Here is a 22,962-nt window from a genome sequence, read left to right as displayed (position 1 = left end):
AAGGCAGCACAAAACAGGTAGACAAGAAAGGCAGACGGGACAGCCACTGCCCCATTTACATAGCACTTGTCCCATTTTGTCTGATTTAACACCGTTATGTAGTATGTTTACAGAGGTGCAGATTTGCAAACTAGCCCATCTCGCAATTATTCTGTTGGTCGTGTTACAGGATGGGCAGGCTGTGTTCTGCAAAATACAAAATATGAAAAGCTGTGCCTCATGCCTCTGGCTTAAACTTACCCCTTTCAGTGTGTAACCATATTAAATGCAGAGCATTTCTTTAACTCACGATGTCACCCGGCGTTGTCGGCGTGCCTCGGCGTCCACAACAGCCGTTCCAGATGCACCCTCTCCCCCACTCCTCCTCTCCTGCATCACGCTACCCTCCTCGCTCTCAACAACAGGTCCGCACCCCTCCTCTACACTATATAAAAGAATAATACTTACCGGCGCCTGGTTTCGATCCCACGACCCTGCGGGCGGAACGCAAGGTACATGGTGCTCTACCCACTGCGCCACAAAGCTGACACAGAATGGGAAGCTACGAACGCACCTTATATCCTGGACTCATTCAAACTACGCCAAGAAGCTGCTGATACAACGCATTCACTACCACCAACTCCCCAAACACTAAACGTTAACGCAATACACCCACCCCCTATGCGACGCATTTACTCGAGTCCCCCTCACGGGGAGATGGGCCCTTTTTTTAGCATTGAACTCTGCATGGTGGCAGATTATCCTAAGTGACCAAAGAGTGAAATTGATAGGTACAATTTGTGTAGTTTGGGAGTCTCCGATTTTTCTGAGCCTATGTCGACTGCTTCAACCCCTAAGGAACCTCCGCGGCAAGTAGGCTTAGCAGTTGCAGCTGTTATGGTAAACATCTACCAATGCGCGGTGACCAGAATGTTGCTCTAAAGTTCCCTGTGTAAAGGCCAAGACATTGTATTTTTGTGATTCTAAGCACCCTCCCCTACTTTCAGAAAAAAAAAGTACCTGCGAATCTAAGCACCTCCTTTTCTAAGTAACTAATGGATGGATTTCCTTCAATGGATTTCTGAAACCATCGCAAGGTGGCTTTCAGACATGTGAAAGTGGGTCCAAGTTCACTTTGTGGGCGAGTCATTTATGAAGTGTTCAGTTACAAACACCGCTTTTATGTTTTTCAGTTCTAAGCACTCCGCTCATTTGGGCCATCCTGATCATTGAAAAAAAATGGGTGCTCAGATTCGAGTTGCGGTATACTCTGCCTTCCACAACATTCCTCAAGAACAAAGTCATATCGGCTGTAAGCAACGTAACACACTGTGTACTGCACTACTTTCCTCTCTCAGGGTTTTGCACTTATAGCCTCAGCCAAACTACTATGTGACCAGTAAAGTAAAAACAAATTTTGATCACTCTCTCTTCTCGACACTTGTAAAAAAGGTGTAAAAGTGGCCACAAACAAACTCGTGCTGCATTTTGATTGAGGGCACCACTTATTTGCTTCGGACATAAAGGTGTCGCTGGCCTGAAGTGTGCAAAGACAACCCTGGCTTCCAGCGAGGTCAAGCGACACTAGTGGACCGAGTTTCAGGAGACTCTTCAGCAGGGGCGGATCCAGGCTTTTTCTGAGAGGGGGGTCAGCTCCTATCAGTGATGATGATGATGATGATGAGCAGGAGGAGGAGGAGGAGCCTTATTTATTCACTGAAATCTCGGGAAAGCAAAAACACAAGGAACACAACAAGTCATCAATTCACCTTTTTCTGCGACCTGAGTGGTCATCTTCTTGGAGGTTTAAACTTAAAAATTAAAGAAGGGGTCAGGACATCCGGACCCCCCCTCTGGATCCGCAAATGCTCTTTAGTACAGTACGCAGCGTTTATTCGGCCATCTCGGCGTCCTTGGCTGTGCAGATTTTCCGTCGCTTCGCAAATGATGCCATGCGCTCTTCTAGGCTGCCTGCAAATGAGAGAGATAGAAAATGATCTCAAACTTGCTGGTCAAAATCCTCATTTCTTTCATGACAGCAGTGCAAGATTATTTTTATTGTTATGTCGCATGACATGCCACCAAAGCTGGAGAAAGTGACAGCAGACGCTACAATCACTTGGTGCAGCGGCCGTCTTCATTTTGTGCCACATGGTTGCCATTCCGTAACACGCACCCCTTGGCAGTACTTTGTGATGTTGTTAAACTTATTGTTCTTCAATTTGAGATAAACACGGGGTGCATTTTTTTTTTCTTTTCACTGTCGCCAAGTCTTATGACGTATTACAGGTTACCAGGGGGGCGTTTCGGTGGCAGAACCCCCCCCCCAGTGTATGAAAAAAGAAATAGGTAGAACGTTGGTTTATTAAAGTCAAAAAATGGCTAAAATAGAGTTGGGACACAGGATCGTTCTTTTTTTTTGACCAGCAGCGTATAACACAAGGACGTAGAATGGTGCTAATTTGTACTGCTTCATCTTGAATAGCACTGGGTTTACTACGACAAGTTGAGCTTCATTACCGTCCCCTTGCCCTCCAATTTGTCGTACTAAACCCAGTGCAATTCAATATGAGATGTATAACACTCAACGAAAAATATTTCTCGCTATGCCACTGTGTATTACAGTCTCTCATTCAACTTAGGCTGGATAAAATATATACTACAGTCTTTTTGATTTGCCTGCCCAGAATAGCTCCAACTATTTTCCGGGCAGTTCAGAACCGCTTTTGCAGGAATTCTACGAGTGAAAACATGTGAAAGCTTTATTTGGGCATTTCTGGGCAGGCCAAAATGACAAAGCAAACAGACCCACGGTCCAATGCACTGGAAAACCCAATTATCTGCATCAAAATTTGGCTGAACTAAGTGACAGAATCAAATCAAAACAAAAGTTTACTGCTTGGGAATCTGTCAGATCTTCGGGTGACCTAGCCGGCTCTTTGGCATGGGTTAGCACGCTAGCTCCCGGCGCATTAGCCACGTGGGCCACCATGCGTAGTGCCGAAGCACAGCCGTTTCTCGTGTCCACGATTCTTGCCATCCTGTTGTCATTGAAACGAGAGGCACAAACAACTCGTGACAAGGACATTTCCGACCTTAGATACGGATCCCCCTGTGGTCATTTTGAGCCACTCTTTCAGAGGATCTAGCCCAGCACTGCACACGCCTTCCTACACGCCCCAACTTGTGCAGGCAGTGGAGCAGTTTGGCGGTGCTGCCATCTCTCGGGGCTCTGCTGAACTAGCAGCATCGCCCGACGTCATCATCTCGGCGCGTCGCATCTTTTTGCGATAATCTGCACCAAACGGGAATTCTGGATCGCCACGATTCCCTCAAAGCGTGTGGTTTTCTAAGCTTGGCACCACCGAGAAATGCGCAATTGGTAGAGCCACTACCACAGCCTGGCACCAAACCCCGCAGAGAGGAGTGTGCAGCGTACCGCACTGCGGTCTCTGCAGAAGCGGCTTGTGACTCCGCGCAATGGATGGCAGCAGGCAGCGGGTCTGGTTCCGAACGTCGGGCAGGCCCAGCAGCATGCTCTCCACCAGGGCGCTCCTGCAAGTTTTTTTCCCAGCCCTTTAGGCGGCAGTCTTGTTCGGGTAAAGTCCCAACACGGTCGCACCTCGACGACTGGGACTCTCTACGAGGTTGTCGATTTTAAGCCTGTCGGCTATTCCCGATTTCACCTGTTTCTCTCAACAAGGTAATGACCGGAACGCTCTCCCCACTGACCTAAGTCACTGTTGAATGGTTTTCACACCGCCATTGATGACTTTGTTATCTATCATGTAATAGTAGTCCATCGCGCTCTGCCATTTCTTTTGTACCTAACTCTTGTTTCACTGTGATGACATTTATTGTGATTGCGCGAGCATTTTCAAGTATTGAACCTCCCTACAATAATGACATGTTGGCAGTATGGGTATCTGTAATAAATAAATTAATAAAATAGTCAGCTAGCTGCCAGCTGATGATTGCCACATCTAAACCTGCGCAAATGGTCATTTTTTTCTTTTTAAGCGAGTACTGGTATCGTTAAACTAGGTATCTTCTAATTGAAGAGAATATTTTGCAATTTATAAACAAGTTTGAGCAATAGCTAGCTCTAAGGGAAAAAAAAGGCTAACTTCATATGCTTTAAAAAACTTATCAATGACATAAAACAAACGTAAAAAATTATCCCACTGTTTCTAACTCTATTGATGACATTAAGTTCTACATGGAGGCAATGCAACCAGCAGTTCCTCTGTGTGGCACTGAGCCTGTTACAGCAAGTATTTTAAACATCCACACAAATTATTTCCGTGATTTTATGGGCTTAATCTTCTTGTAAACTAGTGCAGTGACGACAAACAAACTAGGTGAGAAAAAGCAGCCCATGTCGTGCACTAGGCAAAATCTCCTTTCAAAATGCATGCGCATGTACTGACATCTTGATCCACTGCTTAGGCGGGACGATACACTACGTGAGCTATCGCTGTTCTTATCTTGTGTATTGCTTGATTAGGGATATTAAATTTTAAGTGGAGGCAAATTTCGTCGTATGGGCTGACCTCAAACCTCAACCACACAAACTTCCATATTAGTGCAGCCACGGTATAACTATTCTGAAACGCTACGACTGCCACCATTTCCCTTACACCCCCCACCACCACCACCAAAAAAAGAAACGACAACACCACGACCACTGTGACCACATTCGGGAGAATCGTAAGGGGGGCACCACTCACTTGATCTTGAGCTGCGCCCAGAGGGCCTGCAAGTGAGTGGCCACGGCCGCTGCCTCGGCGGGGCTCTGCTGCCACTCGACGCCCTCAAACTGGCAGTCGTACAGCACCAAGGGAAGCTCTGGGCAGCACCAAAGAAGATGAAGATGCAAGACCCCGCCTTAGTACTACTGGAGTGAAGCAATGTATCCACAGCACTGACAGCAGCTGGACAGGTGCACAAGGTGCCGTCAAGAGTTCTTCCATATGACGCCAGTTGTGAAACTCTGCTTCAGAAACCGGGCCGTGCTAGCACCCCTGCTTGCGGCACCCAGCGGACGAAACCTGAACTTTGCTAAACGTTTCCCTAACTACACAATCTTATTAAATAAAGCTCACTTTTCAAATTGGGAAGCACTAAATTTGGCATGGTTTGTTTATGTTTCCACTTTTTTTTTCCCCCCCATTTTATGACTTGTGGCAGCAGCCGCAACCGCTTGAGTACTACTTGAATTTTCAGTCGATAGGTGGCAGGTTAGTCCACATGCCCCACGCCTGCCCCTGTTCGCGCCCAGTGCATGGGGGTCAACTGCGGACCGGTTTTTGATACAGGGGGCCTACAGGGAGTTCTGCAACTGATGTATACTGAGTAGTAACTCTGGCTGCTGTCCATAGAAAGCACTCGTACACCCATCACTAGCATTTCAACTCCTGTGGCCACCAAGATTGAAGTGGTCGATGAACCACCCTCTCCCATCTGTGCCTTCATTGTCTGCGACTAGAGCTTGATTGCGACGCAGATAGGGAACACCAATGCAGCAAGGGGAACAACATTCCCTTCCCCTGTCCCCGTGTTTTGGGGCCTAGTTATTGCAAGGCAAGCACCCACCTGCCCCCAGCATTCTGGTCCAGTAATCTGCAGTTCCCAACAGCAGCAGCATGTGCCCTAGGAAACCAACAGTTCTGCCATACTTCTCACAAGGGTCTGACGCTGGAGCCACCACTCCAGCGTCAACATACCAGCAATTGGTATTACTTAGTTCACTTGATCGATGCCACTAACCCCATAAAAAATACTCCTTTCATGCTTCTTATGCATGCAGAGACTGCTGAAAACGCCATCGATAGCTGATTGATTGATTGTAGGGTTTAACGTGCCGACGCAATGCAGGCTATGAGGCACGCCATAGTGGAGGGCTCCGGATTAATGTTGGCCACCTGGGCATCTCTAACGTGCGCTGAAACCTCGTACACACGGGCGTTTTTGCTTTTCGCCTCCATCAGAAAAGCGGCCGCCGCGGCCGGGAATCGAACCCGCGTCGCCATCGATAGTAGCTCAAAAAAGTAAAAACAAAGGAATAATCTGCTCGGGGCAAGCATGATGGGAAATCAATGCCACTTGGAACGCAAAGTCTTGGGCGCACCTGCCACTCCTACCAGTTACTACAGTAGAACCTCGTTACAAGGGACACTGTTACAAGAGACACTTGGTTATAAGAGACATTTGAAAATGGTTTGGGTTGGCTTTCCCACGTTTGCCATGTTAGCAACATTGCATACAAGTGACCTTGGTTACAGGAGACACTGTTACTAAGGGCAACTTTTTGGGGTCCCCAGGAATAATTTATCACTATTTAGAAGAGACAAAATGAAAGGGAGGGCTTATACGAAGGACCTTGTGGAAAACTGCCCTGAAGATGAAACTTAAGCCTGCATCCAAGAGACCGCAGGGGTTCCATAAACTTTTGAGGAGTTTGTGTCAGCAGATATGGACCTTGTGTGTTCCGAGGAGCCTACATACAGATCATGTGATCCTCGCACAAGTAGATGGTGGCCTAGAAGATGAACTAGGGGAGGGTATTGTAGGACAAAAAGTGTCAGCACTTAAGGCTGAAAATTGTCTGAGCGCACCTTAACGGTATTGCGAGAGCAGGAACGCTTGCAAAGTGAAGTGCTTTACCTACAAAAGTTGGGAAGGAAGCTAATACAATCTGCAGTCCCTGAAACTACTATGAATGACTTTCTTAAGCCACAGTGAGAACTTTCTTGTCGACCGGTCTGAATACGCTTTAGTGCTGATTTAGAACAAATGGACATGTTCGACTCCGCGCTGTTTTTGGAATTTTTGGTTACAAGAGACATATTTCCTGGATCCCTTGAGGTTTTATTGCACATAGCAATGCAATGCAATACAAACTCTGGCGAATGGTACACTATGAAAATGGCAGCACCAAACCGACAACAGTGTGACATGAGCAGTTGCACTTTTATTGTACAGTGTAGGACGATTTCGGTTTTCCTTGCCTCAAAGGTCCCGAACTATAGGCCTGATTGCTCACAGTAAAAAGAATCATTTCTGAATCATTTCTGAATCTTACCCGCCGCGGTGGCTCAGTGGCTAAGGCGTTGCGCTGCTGAGCACGAGGTCGCGGGTTCGATTCCCGGCCGCGGCGGCCGCTTTTCTGATGGAGGCGAAAAGCAAAAACGCCCATGTGTACGAGATTTCGGCGCACGTTAAAGATCCCCAGGTGGTCAAAATTAATCCGGAGCCCTCCACTACAGCGCGCCTCATCGCCTGCGTTGCGTCGGCGCGTTAAACCCTACAATCAATCAATCATTTCTGAATCAACAAACAGAACTTTTTTTTCTAACATTTAGTACCCACAAAGGTTGTTAGCATTCGAAAAATAATCAGTTACTGAGCAACAACTTAACAACACTCCACCACACTGTGCAATTTCCTCGCATTATGGCGAAGTACCGTATAATGCGGAATATAGGTCGAGATTTTTTACAGAAAAATTTGCCGAAAAGTCACCCCTCGACCTATATTGCAGTCATTCGGCAGTTGTCATCTGGCGACCGGGCAGCCCATCGAGCCCATCCAAACCCCAAAGGCACCATCGCCACCACCATCAATCGGACGCGACGCCATCTTTGTTTTGTTGCTTCTCTCGTTGTCGGCTAGTGTGTGCGTGCTATTTTATTCTTGCTCAAAATGAGTTTAGGCACTTGGTGCCAGTTCACAGCAGCATTTAAAGAAAGGGTGGGGGTTTTCCCATGCCAATGACGCGTCTGCCTTGCGCCAGTTCGGTATCACCAAGAAGTGTTGCTAGCGGCGTTAGCTGAAGGGGCAGCTCTCGGTATGCAACGCTCGGACGACCTCGCTTCATGGGCGCTGCTCTGTGCACCTGTGCTGCTGTACAAAGGGGCAAATTTTGTCCGCTAGCGTCGTGCGATGTCTCTACGAATGGATACCCCAAGGTGTTTGCTGACCGCCTGCACAGACTGGCTGTCGCTACGGTCTGCACACGAGTGTCCCAATTGCGCTCGCTTCACGATGACATGGTCTTGCGAGTGTTTAAGAAGTGCTGCATAAGCAATTCCCTGGACTGCACCGAGGACGACCTGCTGTGTCGGCGACAGCGAGCCATAAGCAGTCGTCCGACGATACTTCAGACAGTTTTAAATGAGTAATCTGAGACGAAGCAAGTTAGTCTCAATAAAACAATGGTTGGTACCTAATTATTTTTTTTTGCATTTTTCGGCTACAAGGTAAGGGGGTCGACCTATATTCCGCATTATACGGTACTTCTTCCAAGTGATTTATGCAATTAATCAAAATGTAAACAAGCCTGCCGCTGCAACTTTTGTCGTCAGCATATTAGGGACTGGAAACTTTCCCATACCACTGCACATACCTAGTACCTGCAAATGTGTCTGTCCCACACCATGTTTCTCGCTAGAAGATCAGGTTCCCAACTAGTAAATTTCCTTTATCCCATTTAGGTAGAGCTACCATGTGTTTTTTGCTTAGTTTAGTGGAAAAGCTCGTTGCTAGACCAGTTGGCCTTATTTAAGGGGGTCTTAAAACAACTCCTTTTAATTTTCAAGTAAACTCTGTGAAACTTGTTGGTCTTGCTGCTTTCTCCCCACTGATTTCAAATATGCCATTATTTTTTTAGTAGGTCAATTAGCTCACAAGATAATTAGAGTAATTAGCCATTTTTGGACAAACAGACAAAACAGTGTGTCGGTCGTAAAACTGTAACCTTTGTATTTTCCAACACTATGAACACTGGTGAGTGCAGTAATCGAAGCAGTGTTTTGATGCACCGCTTGGAACTAATTTTACAGCTCATTAAACTTTGGTAGCACCAGTGGCAAGGAGCCATTTCGAGTGCCCATTTCAAACACCGAAGTTTAATGAGCTGTAAAATTAGCTCCAAGTGGTGCATCAAAAAACTTCGACTATTGCACTCACCAGTGTTCATAGAGTTGGAAAATACGAAGGTTGCAGTTTTATGACCGACACTGTTTTGTCTATTGTGTGGCCGAAAATGGCTAATTATCTCCAATTGTCTTGGGAGCTAACTGACCGACTCAAAAAATAGTGGCACATTTGAAATCAGTGGGGAGAAAGCAGCACGACTGACAAGTTTCACAGAGTTTACTTGAAAATTAAAAGAAGTTGTTTCAAGACCAGTGTCCCCCTTTTAGTTGGACTTCGCTCTGCAGTTACGTTTGCAAGACTCAAAACATTTAGTCTCAAGCTGCCACATGCGGTATCTGTTGGAGCGTCTAAGGCAAACAAGCACTTACCTGACGCCATGGTGTACTGTGGTTTGCGGGGGTTTTTGCTAATGTCCAACAGCTCCGATATCACCTGCGACGAAACAGGCAATGGGAACCTCACAATGACACGAATCGTAAACTCGGCAACCTCTTCACAGTTTTACTGTATGCATTTGCGTGCATTTGATAACCTTATAGCACTATGTCTCAAAACTCATTATGTCAGCACAATACACGTGTAGCTTGCACATAAAAAAAAAAGGGCGGAACAACCAGATTTGAGTTAAAGTGACTGCAAGAGACGTAACCTTAGTCACAGCAACTTATACCGTACTGAGCTACAGCACGCGTCTTAGGTAGGTCGCCTGCGAATTGCCAGGACCACCTCAGTGCCTCCATAAACCTGAAGTCTGAATTAGGGCCATTGTATGCGCTGTGACTCTGAGAGAGCCACACTGCAACCAAGCTAATTCAGCTTTTTTATCTCGTTTCTTATCGTGTATTGTGGCTCTCTTATCGCAACCTACATTTCATACCAGCGCTGTGCCTTCGAAACAGAGGCATGGGAAGGGGCCAAGCGCTTCCTTTCTTCCCTGCAGATCCTTCCCGAGTTAGCCTAGTGGGGGATTTCTTCTCGTTCTAGGATGGCCACAAAAGCTCCCCGGCCCATGGCCAAGCAAACATTCTTTGTAATGTTCAAATACATTTGACAAGTTCTCACAGTGTGTTACTATAATACGTTAGCTCTTCACTGCCGTTAAGTGCACTCAAGATGAGATCTCCCGCAAAATTCTCCTTTGTGTTTCAGGAAAAAAAAAAAAACTCAAGACGCTTGCAATTTCAGACGCATCCAAACCAAAGTGCAGATGTGTGTTCTTGGTAGTACTTTGAACTACTGTACTAGGTAGTACCTACCCAGTACAGTAGTACTGTAGGTAGGTGTTGCATTACTGAGGCTCTGCACAAAGGAAAAGCCCTTGCCACAGGGTTCTGGACACACAAAAGGACGTAAGGCAGTACACACAAAGACCTACAGCACGAACAAGAGGGCGGAAATGACTGCAATCAAGCCAAGCCAAAGGTAGCACAAGCAGCCCGTGCTCTAGTTTCCAGCTAGAACGCCGAGACCACAGAAAGGTTGCAGGAGAATGTCAAACAACAAAAACTGCTTTCCTTCCCTCAAAGGGGAAGTATACAAGTGACACGGGCTGTGACGCTGGAGCATATGGCCGCGAATCATGCACTGGCTTTGTTTATTTACGGTTCGATTTTACTACCTGGCTGCGCCGGGTTGTGTTATCTGTGTCCCAAGTGAAGCCCGCGTCACATTCTTTCTTTCTGATGCCGAACGGGTTATCTCATTTGATAGGGAGAGTGTTTCCGAACTAGCGTCACTAGCCTAGAACAGTCTTCTTTGATCTACAGTGTTCTCGATGTAATGCGACGGTTCGAGAAACACCCGCGCCGAAAGATAAATGCTCGCAGAGCAGACGGCGCGGCATTCGACTCGTCGGCGCTCGCCTGCGCACGTTCCTTTGTTGACCGCTGCTTCGCCGCCTGTTTATTCTTTGAGTTGTTCGGGGAGCACAAGTTCGCTCCAATAAACTTGTCATTTTTCCGTCAAGACAACAGCGTCGTCTTTGGCTTCGCGACAATACTACTAATGCTTGAAGCACTACTAGAGTACTAGTTGTCAAAGTCTTTCAGGCGTCCACCTGCAAGGAGCTGATCGCAATCTCAATCTGGTTCAACTCCCCATTAGCACGAAGAATAAAAGTGGTTTGGCATCTTTCAAGTCGGTCTGGAGGTGGGGTGCGGCATGTCGACGTGTTTAATCAATGTTTTGCATGGCACTGGAAGTGCCTGGTGGCTTGTACCCATCTGGGAACAAAATGTCGCTTGCAAGAGGCCTTCCGCTTAGTGGGCGTCCGAAGGATGATTGTGATGATGATAATGATACCTGTGGTTCCTCCAGCCGGTGCCCCACCAGGAGAAGGAGGGCCACGATGCAGCGCACCTGGTGCCAGAGGAACGCCTGACCCACTATCTCCAGGCACAGCAGGTCGTAGCCCCCCTCCACCTCCTCCCTGCAACACCATCACAGAGGAGGGCACCCGCACCATCTGGGTTTCATACTAGTATACACTACAGGAACATCTACCGCTGAAATCGCATGCTGTTGTAGGCGTAGCAGTTAGAAACACTCCTTTGTACTTGGCTTGGCTAGCCACACGGCTTCGCGCCGCTCCTGAAGCCAAAATCAACAAAAGATGGTAACATTTTTTTTCATGTTTGTCTTGCATGAGGCTTCTAAATAATCCCGGACAAAATATCTGTTGGAGCTCCATTGCTCTAACAATTAAACAACCTTAAATAATACTCTACAGTGATATTGCAGCTTTTTTGCAGCCACAGGCAACTTTTGAGTCCGATGGCAAGCCATGCCAAGGACAAGTGGAACTTGCCGCCTCCCTTACATGACGACACGATCGCTGAAGTGCAGCTCGCCCAGATACTGGCACCAGATTTCCCTCCAGTATATACTAGTGCGCTAAACGCTAGGCCACACGCTCACCATGATTTTGATCATAACGTGGTCTAAAGTTCGCCGCTGAAGAACAACAACACAGTCAGGTCTGTTTGCGTGCACAGAAGGCGAAAGCACCGTCGCATCCCCAGCCAGACTTATCAGACATTTGCTGCCACATCATGTTAGCGTCTCTTTCTTGCCGACGGTGGCCAGTGTTTACCCCCTCAAGATCGATCCCGCCCACTGAGCGGCTACGCGGAGATCCTCGCTCATTACAGGCAAACTCGCCGCCGCCTCCCGCCACCACACTGGCGCCTCTCTAGAGAGGAAGCTACAACTTGGCAGCGGCTCCAGACGAATACCTACCCACATCCCACCCACCTCCACCTCACCTTCCCCACCCAACAAAACACCCTTCCCTATGTGCACACTGTCCCCAGCCTGGCACCCTCTAGCATACACTACAGGAGTGCCAACGTGCTCCAGACTTGCCCCCACTTCCCAACCCCACCTACGAGCAGCGGAGGGCTTCCCTGGCCAGCCCAGACCCGGATACCCAGCTTAAGTTGGTGACCTGAGCAAGGACAGCCAGCCGAAGTCAAGGCATCCCGGACTAGGGATGATTTCCACGGGGCGAGGCCCATTCATCAGCCTCTGCTCGAGAAATAAAATATTTACTCTCTCTCTCTCTCTCTCTTCACTTCCGTGTCTTCGTCTTGTGGTGCGAACTATTTTGACGTGCAGAGCGGCGACCCTTCAGGCCACGACTTCCCAAGAATCGGAGTTCTATGCGGCTCAAACCTGTTCTACTCACACCGCCACGTTCGCCAGTCATGCAGCATCCACTAGGCCTAACTGTTGTTCCGCTGCTGGTAAGGTACTGGTAAGGTACTGTTAACGGTAACACGCTCGGCTTTTTCTCTGGAAACCCTCGTTCACATCCCATATAAAATCTTTTTATTTTTTTTTTCTATCTTTACAGTGGCCGCTTTTTTCTGTACCAGATAACAACGCCAGTTTTTTTTCCATACCGGAGCCCTCAAGGCCTTCACCCACCACATTGCCACAGAACATGCAATATGGTCTAACGTTTGTAGTAGAAGACCACAAAACAGGAGTCACAATCTGATGCCTTTTTCCTTCTTTAATTAAGGTGTGTACTTTGTGAAGGTACATAACATTTTGAACTAGAAGAGCTAGAAGCGTGGAATGACCCTTCCTGTACTTGTGGATTCCTCAAAGTTACGGCTGCAGAAAAATTGTAAGCACCAACTTACCGATCCAAAACTACAGACATATGAAGCAAAAAATTTGGGGTGGGCAAACTTTCGGGTCAAATGCCAAAAAATGAAAAAAATGTTGCTGCAACTGACGTCTGGGTGTTAGTTTAGAACGTAGAATGTCTTGTCTGGGACATTTGACCTTGCGCTTCCCAAAGGTTTCACTTTTATGCTATTACCTCACCAATCAAGCCAGACAAGTATCTTCTTCCTTGATCAAAATTAAATGACCTGTGATATTTGGTTCATAGACAGATCATGGAAGATTCTTCTAGGGGGCCATCAAATGCTTTCACAGAGGAAGCTTACTCGGCCTTCGAAGGTATCAAAGCTGAAGCAACATTTCAGGAATGGGCGATTGTCCAAATTTTTTTTAAAACAGACATTTTCCCGCGAAAGGTTGGTGGCAAATACTTCAGGCAGGGGCGCTCTCTTACAACCTTATGGTAATCATCACATGACACATGCCTAAAAATTTCTCCCATGTGCTTATTTTTTTTCCAAGGCATTATGACTTAAAGGAGTACTGACACCAAATTTTGATACCTAAAAAATGATATAATTGGCTTCAGTAGTTTGTACAGATGCCTCACAGAAATTTTTGCAGCGATCCGAGGCCGGAATCACATCTAAAATCGATTTTGATTGTCCAGGCCGCGAGCTTCCACAAATCGGCAGCACTAGCGCAATCGCTTTCGGCGTGACGAAACATTGGCCTACGTGTTTGGCCGGTTCAGGGTGACGTCATATAGTCGTTTTCGGAGCCGCAAACGATATCCTGCGCTGCTGTTGTCGGTGGTATTCGTTTGGGCAGGAGACGTGGGCGTAGCTGTGTGAGCAATGCTTGTAAACGTTGCGTGTTCGACGTCTTTGCTCTTCAGTTCGTTGCCGGCGCATGGTGTTCGGCACTGGTGCCGAAAACGGCGTGGTGCGCGATGTCGACGGGCGCCGCGGCGGCGGTGCGTGTCGCCGAGCTCGCCCAAGTTGTGCTATGGCAAGCTCGCGGTATGCGAAGTACTGCTCGTGGAAGCCTGCCCGAGCAAATCGACGACGACGCCAAGATGCATTTATTATCCACGCGACGACATGCAGCGCTAAACGTGGACTTCGTGGAGTTCGTGCACGCCGGCGGCCGCAAGAACTGTCGCCCAAGCCAGCGGGCTCGGGGTTGCACGGGTCACCTTGGGTGTTGGGAACCTAGTATGCTAGTATCGTGGCGACTATTTGATCGCTGGTATCTGTACAACTGCGAATGACCATCCCTTACACAACTTTTCACCACACTATCATCCCCTTTTTCGCATATGAAGCTTTATTTTGGCTTTATTTGAAGCTTTATTTTATTATAATTTCCGTTTCTGCGATCGGTGACCAAGACATCTGCCGCGGCCTGTTTTGATTCTAGCGCGCAGGTGGCGCCATCTTTCAGCCGCTCGCCGCACCGTAGTGCCGACAGTGCTGGGTCGGAGCGCCGAACCCGTTCAGCGTAGGCTTACCGGGCTTACCATCGCAGCAAATATCTGAACGCCACTTTTAAATTCAGCGCTGATAACAACTCCTAGCACAGTTTTCAACACACTAACATCTAGTTTCTCGCATGTAGAGCTTCTTTTTCGTGATAAGATTGATTAGAAGAGTGGCGACAAGCTGTTGCTATCACGGTCTGCGCCGGTTCGAGCCGCAGTGATATTAAAAAACGGACGACGGCAAAGACATCGCCAGCCTAATCACCTGGCCAAATAAAGTTGTTCTGTCTGTCGGGTGGCAGTGACTCATCCGAGTCTGAAGATTCAGACGACATGTCGACTGCGCGGGCGAGTCGCGGACCATGTGCAATCGTAGCAGACGATGCGGCGAACGCATGGAGGAAAGAAAAACGTCCCTGACGTCACGGGTGAGACCGTGACGTAAGGCTGCCCGCTTGCAGGCTGGCCTTCGAACGGCCATTTTCCCGCGCGGCGACCAAATTTGAAATTGGTTGCAATAAACGTGCTATAATTAATTCTGTGTTGGCGGATGGCGGCTTTCAGTTCGATTTTCGTAATTACTGGGCCAATAGGTATTCTTTACAGCATAAAAACTGAAAGCGAGAAATTTCGTGTCAGTACTCCTGTAAGAATGCACATGCGTAACAACTCATCACTACCACCATGGCCTGCTAATACTTACTAACAAAGAAATAGTAAATCGATTTTTGCTAAGATGAGGGTTGGATTGTCAAGTGTGACTCACGGTCCCGATGCTTATCGTAAAGGACACTCACCCCCTCCTCATGATAATCAGTAGTGGAACGAACGTTTTTATTCATTAGTAATTGATTCACCAGTACAAACAATGTAGAGAGCAACAATTTCTTAGAAATTACACAAATCGTCACACATGTAGACTGACCTCATATGTGGGACGCCCCCCCCTCCCCACACTGTAATGCGTTTAGAAAAGCGCTGCGGGTGAAATAACTACGTGATGTCGGCATCCTGAAACGCCGATTGTCCCACCAATACTTATACGTTCTCACCAAAGGCCTCTGCTCCCCGAGCCTCTAAGAATCCGCCCACACATGGTGCGGGCAACCACTCCTCCTCACCCGCCAAGTGAAGAAGAAGAAGAGGAGGAAGATGAATCCGCCGACGGTGGCCACTGGAAGATGCGGGTTTGGAGGATGCACCGCATGTAGTTGGTCACCCCGTTGGCCACGTCCATCTTGCACAGGTTCCGGAAGTCGTGTTCTCCGACCAATAGCGACGCTGCCTCCCGCATCCTCTGCACAGCAGATTGCAAGGCTTGTGTGAAGATGCACCACATTATGTTGCATGTTCGTATGGGTACACGTTGCTTACATGCTAGTGATGGCACCACCACTCAAACAACAGTTGCAGCACAGTGCAGATGACACCCAGGGAACCGGCAGCATTGACAATTTGGTGGGTTTGTGTACATCCGTTGTAGCATTAAAGTCAATAGGACTATCTTTCAGAAGAGGGCTGGGAGAAGACTTCCATCCCTCAATCTTTTTCAATGTTATTGAGCGGTTTCCACACCCCTATCTCAGCAAGGAGCAGGTCATCCCTCCTTTAGTGAGGCGGCGGTCACGGTGACAATAGTGATGTGACATTAATACGTTCGTGCCTACACCTGGAAAGATTTATGAAGCCACGTAATGGGATAAAAAAAAAAAAATAATGCCCGCGGCACAGAACAGAAACGTTTCACCGAGCTGGCAGCAATAAACTTTCCCCTGTCGCGCTGCTATTTCAAGCAACTTTGGCGTTTCGTGCAAAAGACTGTCAGTAGATCATCAGACACTCTTGGCAAGGAAGACGCCATCCTCTATGACGATCAATGCACCCCGCTCCCACTGAGTCATGTGCTCAGCTCCCGAGTACTACTGCCAGCCGCACTTTCAAGTAAGGTAAAACACGAAAACATAATCGAGCCTCGTGTGAAGCTGTTTCAGCCTAAACCCGGCTGTGACTTGGATGCGCAATTAAAAGCGGGGATTCGCGCACCGTTTTAACTATGACAGACAAATAACCGCCTACACTGAGGTGCCCACATTACTGTGGCGTCAGCCTCGCTCGCCTCGCAGCTAAAACGCCTCGTACATACCCACCTGCACGTCCAGGTCCCCCCGAGGAAAGAAGTACCGGTAGGTCCGCTGCCGACAGTCAAAGCTGTTGTTACAAAGCCAAGAGAAAAGAACAGGAAAACACTAGAACGCTTCACAGAGTGACACAAACCATCAAAATCAGAGCTTGTCAGAGCGTAAACCCTTATATGGTTTAAGCAGTGGCATCGATTATAGAAAATTCAGGGCGAAATGAAGGTGATGCCTTGAGCTTGGGCTAGCTTTTGATCACACCTTCGGTCTTCCAATAGTGGGGAACCACCGCATCACTTGAAACACTTCGAAACGAAACGGTCTTCCTGATAGGGCCCTGGAGCATTTGAAGGTGAAATTTTCAGATTTCCCAGCCTCAAGTATCTGCCAAAAGGAATACTGGCAACCATGGCAATAAGCCGCATGGCGACACACTTTTAACTGTACGTAAGATGACAAGAGGTGCATTTAAGTTGTCCCCAACAATGATGAAACGCAGTCTTCCCTGTTCCTTTATGCAGTTTTTTTAACCACGCGTTGAAACCAACCGAGCTGTTTGTCCATGTGTGGTAGTGTCACGTTTAGACACTACATAACGCCCCCTTTGAGATTTCAGAAAGTTAAGTGCCACATTAAAGATATCTGCACCAATTTATTCAGAAATCCATTGCGGTTAGTCACCCAACTACATAAAACACCGGCTTTCATATGAGCTACAGAACACGCACTCAGCAAAAAACGCTTAGCTGTCCCTTTAAAGCCTAATTGGCATTGCTACTGCTTGTAGCACCCCCACCCCTACACTGCCACACTCTTTGAAACATCAAAGCAGCACCCACCGTGCACTGAAGGCAGGGTCGACCGGGGCCCACGCCAGAACCCGGATCTCTGGAGGGAGCACGCCATTCAGGATCTTCACATAGTTCAGCTCCTCCGTCCTGGGGGCTGCATTCACCATCATCACCATCATCATCATCATCACCACCACCACCACCACCATCCTCTCCCAGTCCCTTCCTCCTCTTTCGGCACCACTTCAGCTTCCACACCATCCTCAGCATCCTTTAAAGGGGCCCTGCAACACTGCTGTCAAACGCTCTCACTCTTTCCCTCATGCCTGGAAGCACTGTGAAAGCCGTAGTTACTATATATTCGTGCGTACAACTTGCCCCTGCATATAGCCTGCAACCCCCCTTTCCGTCGACGAATAAAAAAAAAACAACATCCCCGCGCATATTGCCCGCATATTTTATACATAAGAGGATGGACCAAAGCTACTGCTCAAGCAACATTACACATTTGTTTAGGCAGAAGAACTTGCCTAGCTGACTACGTAACTAGATGACTTGCTGCATACATTTTTTCAGCTTGGCATATTGTTGAGCTGTGTGCGCAAAATAAGCACTGTCAATGGGATAACAGGGGCTTAGTTGCTATTACTGCTGTAGGGGCATCATGACCCGATGTGCATTCTGGTGAAGCTGCGCCAAAGGAAACACCTCGCATATATAATCCACACCTCTACTTCACCCCAGAAATTTTCGCATTTTTGGTGCGGGTTATATGCGCAAAAATACGGTATTTCCAGCATAAAACAGCACTGCGTGATTTCCTGGCCGCAGCAGACACATAAAGTTTCTGCGGTGCTTTTGTTGTGATTTATTTTTTAATTGGATATCAAGGAAGGGGGTCAATTACTGCAACATAGCTTGAGTAATGTGCAAAAAAAGGTCCAGGCTCGGAAAAAGAAAAAGAAAAAAGAAAGAAACCTTCCTGTTGCAAGGTTGGGTTGGGTTGGGTTAGCATAGGATAGGTGAGGATAAGGTTAGGTTAGGTGAGGTTAGCCTAGGCTAGGATGGGTTAGGGGAGGTTAAGGTTAGGCTAAAGTTAGGTGAAGTTAAGGTTAGGCTAGGTTAAGTTAGTCTAGGCTGGGCTTGGGTAGGTTAAGTTCGGTTAAGTTTACGTTATTGTATAGGTTAGGATCAGTTCAGCACGGCCATAATCGTGCCCTGAAGCAACAGCTGATGCCAGGTATGAAATCGGCCACAATCCCACAGGTTAGGTGAGGCTAGGCCATGGCCCTAACCATTGCTGCAAAATAAGAGCTTACGTTGCATCCACAATGTCCACAATCCCGCCGTGGCCACAAAACAAAATACAGCCATCCACACATTTCTCTAGAGCAATGGGATCCACCTGGCGATCCAAGCCAGGAAAACAGAGATGAAAATCCGAGAAAGGAGCTCACAGCAGGGCAGGCATCCCCGCTTACGGTTATCACAGCCCTGCGCCAGCTCTTCACAGCTTAATCAGTGTCAAGGAAATGCAAAACACTGTCCTCTAGAAAAGTGCAAGCTCACATCCATGTCCAACGGGGAGGAGAAACTGCTATCAGGTGCCCAGCTATCCACAACTTAAACTTGCCCTGAGCTACGTGTTGTCAAATTTGGACCCAACGGTTGAGCTTCGTGGCACTGCGGGCCCCATCAGAATGAGAGTGCTTCGCATACGGTCCAGCTCTTTCCCCTCTAGCTAATAAAAGGGACCAACCGAAAGGGCTAACTTCAAACTTAAAATTATTCGAGAAAAAATGTAGGGATGTTGTTCTTAAAGAACAACTTGGTTCCTGGTAGTATTCCCTTTTGTCTTTATGCAGCTTCTCCAGCACTGGGAGGTTGCCAATCCAGATGGCACAGCTGACCCTTTTTTTTTTTACTGCAAAAGGTCACGGTTACTCAAGGCATGTCAACTATCTAGGCCTGTGCCAGTATGGCACTTGGTTTTTGACTTCTCGCAACCCATTTCACAAACGCCTTTAAGGGGCCCTGAAACAAAATACAACTTTGTTCTATTTGAAAGAACTAGACATTGGTAACGCACTCAGCTCCATCCCAGTCACAAAAGATGTTTTTTTAACCGGAAAAAAAAAATATGCAAAAAATAAAAAAACCGTTCGAATTCCACGCCATAGTGATGTAATATGGGAAGGAGTGACGTGTCATGCATGGGCACTAAAACATTTTTAACAGTGCGTTAACTGCACGTTAGCGTTCAAGTGATACGATCCAATGAAAGCAGACGCCCCACTACAACTGCCCAGTCACGTTTCTTGGTGGTGGCCTGGGTCGCCAGCCACCAATCACACATACAAGATTCTGTCACGTCATAGAAAAAGTGTCAGAAAGTATCTGGGAAGCCGGCACTGCTGAACATGTTTTCTTTAATATATCTCGATTATTAGTTTGAAGTTGGCAATACACTTGATATTGTTGTAATTGGGAAAAAGCAGCAGTTTTAACGAACGAGACTTGTATTTTGCCTTCATGGCCCTTTTAAAGTAAAACAGGGTCCAAAACATCATTATAGGGTAAAACCTCATGAATACATTTTCAGGGGACCATAAGAGATAACGTATGATACGTGAAAGCACCACACGGGCTGACTATAAACGGAACACCTAGGACTGAACTCTTACTATGCAACTGCTGGGAATGCCCAGAATGTCCAGCAATCTCAAAGCTGCGTCCAACAAGCACGCCAAAGTGTGGCCTGCAGTTGTTGTGAAGCAACGAAGAGGGTCACTACCGTATTTACTCGCGTAATGATCGCACTTTTTTTTCTAAAAATTTGATGCAAATTTACGCGGTTCATTACGCGGGGCAAATTTCTCGAGAAAAACTTTTGAGCACAGAAAACGCAAGCAACTTGCGGGTCAGAATTTTTGCGACAGGTCTCATGAACATAACAAAAATAATAAAAACATAACAAAAACTCCGCACCCCGCTGCCTGCCGCTTTGCGAAGTGACGCAAAATGCAGTGTTTTCACGAATTACGGAATGCGCCGGAACGAGTTGGCTGCGAGGTGACAACAGGGCAACCAATAAGTGGCTGCCGCTGTCACAGTGCGGGACATCAAAACAGATATGGGGGCCGACGCAGCAAGCTGAGCACTTTCTTTTTCTTTGTCTTGTGAGTACATTCGCACTTAGAAGAGTTTCTTCCTCGTCAATATTGAACGCATGCTTGCCGATATCGCTAATATCAGCAAGTTTGTGGCAATAACGTAACCATGTCCGCTTTGAAAGGGAAGGAAAGAGAGGTAAGCACAATCATCATTAGCTAGACTTGGCACACGTATGACATCCTGCTGCGGCAAGGTCAGGGTGCGTTCATTGTGCGGGGAATTTTTTAAAAATCGAATTTTAACGACAAACTTCAAGGGTGCGATCATTACGCGAGTGGGATCATTATGCGAGTAAATACGGTAACTGAAGTAAAGTTGATATATAACCCCACACGCAAATGGAGCTTTTCCTGGTCTGTATTAAAACAGGTAAAAAAAATTCAGCGCTCTTCCGCGCTCTGTGAAGAAGGATGACCAGCGAATCTGGGAGCAGTCCCAGGAGTGCACGGAGGAAAACACGTTTGTTTGTGATTCGCAATGCAGCTTTTAGCTGAATAAAACCTGCAAGGAATGGGGTTTTATTCTGGCAGACGAACATGGGGCTGTCTGTTTCCTTCCAGTAGAAGAAGCCCATATATTGACAGCAGACGGGGACTGCACAATATTTCCAACTTCACTGCGAACTACGTAATTAGGAAAAGTAGATAAAACGCTGCGTTAAGTTAGAGACGTGTGAGCGGACAATAGTCATATAATTTCTTTTGAGATAGCTCTGATAATGCAAAAATTGCTGCTGTTTTCTCTAACTATACTCCATCTGTAGACAACCACGTATCGACAGCAGACAGGAATTCTGCCCACATTTACGAATTCACTGTGAACTAACTAATTGAAACAAATAAATGAAACTCGACATAATGATAGGGTCATCTTAGTTGCAAATTTCTATATAATTTTTAAAGATGATAGTCTTTCTTGGGCTACTTAAACGCACAAATTTTGGTCTGTCTGTATGTCTGTATGTCTGTCCGTCTGTCTGTCTGTCTGTGACTCGATTCAGCCACCCGGCCAAAGCAAAACAATGCCTGCGCATTAGTCTTATATAGTCACGGCTAAATCTACCCGTCTATGTCCAATGTAAGGTTCATACTTGTCAACATTGTTGAAGAACAATACATTACGCAAATATGAGACAGTAAATCAATACAGAAGTGATATTTGCAGTGTTCCTTTATAAAAAAATCAAACATGCTTGACTTTTGCGAAATTAAATACTTCATCAACTGCAGAAAAAGAATTCACTCCGCCGTCGCCTGCTGTCGCCCGCGCCACTATAGCTTCTGGCGCCATTTTAAGAAATCAACCGGCAACAGTTACGCAAGGTTCCACTAGATAGGTTCCACGTTCTGCTTGCAACGCACGTGGAGTAGGAAAACGCGGTTCTATAAACGTTGAAGTAGGGCGCCTCGATTCACACGCGTCTTCGCCGTACGGCAGCATTGGCATCGAGACACCCGGTTTGGAGCAGTGGAACGCGGGAAATTTAAAATGATTTAAGCAAACCTTTGGCGTCTTTACCTTGGGAGGAGCGCGACGCAACAGGAACAACATAAGGGGTGAGCGGGAAAGCGAATGGAGGCATTTACTTGGCAAAAGTCGATAAAGACTATCGTCTTTTGACAACATTTGCAACGAAAGGAGCAGATACGCGGCCAATTTTTTTTCCTGGATACCTACATTAGATTCGGTATCTCTGAAGTGAGCGCATGCAATTCTTTGTCCATACAACTTCCACTAATGCACGCTATACGAGAAAACCAAGACACACACAGCTTCGCTGCAAAAATAATGCATGTGATCTGAGTTGATGTGTACTAAGGAATCGCTCATGATGACACCACCATCGAAATTCCCCTTTCGAACACTTCCCAACGTTCACGTCATCATTCCCTCCTTATCAGTCGCCAATCTCGGTGCTGACAACCTGCCCCCAGCTGGCCACCCGAACAAACCTGCACTGGTGTCCGGGCTGTAGCCCTCCTGAGCGAACACCCCCGTGCCTTCGGTCAGGTTGGTCCGCAAGTCAATCGAGATCACCTGCACGCAGGAGAACGAACCCACCCAGTAGGTCAGACAGGTCGGTCTCCGTTGACGGACCGGTGCTTTTAGCTCACTAACAGGACACCGCACCTCTCGGCAACAGCACACAACCGTAAAGTACTGGCTGAGACTGTGACACAGTTCGCCACACATACTTTTAAAGGAGCCATGAAGACAAAACGTAGGTTTGCTTCATCAAAGAAACTCCTTTGTCCCAATGACAATGATAACGATTACATCTCAAACTTCAAACAAACAATGGAGGTATTAAAGGAAGCAGGCGAAG

At 47.1% G+C, this 22,962-nt stretch overlaps 1 protein-coding gene across 2 annotated transcripts; it reads right to left on the bottom strand.

The window, feature by feature from the left end:
* Positions 1–1,653: 1,653 nt before the first annotated feature.
* LOC144162281 (tRNA pseudouridine(38/39) synthase) lies at positions 1,654–22,673 on the bottom strand (the record flags this gene model as incomplete). 2 transcript variants are annotated; one of them, XM_077692758.1, is given in 9 exon segments in its annotated part: positions 1,663–1,950; positions 3,419–3,534; positions 4,710–4,827; positions 9,288–9,351; positions 11,221–11,347; positions 15,658–15,833; positions 16,684–16,744; positions 17,511–17,616; positions 22,589–22,673. In XM_077692758.1, coding segments are annotated over 9 exon segments (933 nt in total), but the record flags the coding sequence as incomplete, so codon positions are not given.
* Between the last annotated feature and the right edge of the window lie 289 nt (positions 22,674–22,962).

Source organism: Haemaphysalis longicornis, unplaced genomic scaffold (genome assembly GCF_048455015.1).
Source record: "Haemaphysalis longicornis isolate Haplotype H1 unplaced genomic scaffold, Haemaphysalis longicornis Haplotype H1 scaffold_12, whole genome shotgun sequence".
In the NCBI taxonomy this organism is placed as follows: Eukaryota; Metazoa; Arthropoda; class Arachnida; order Ixodida; family Ixodidae; genus Haemaphysalis; species Haemaphysalis longicornis.
This window is presented reverse-complemented; position numbering and strand designations above follow the sequence as displayed.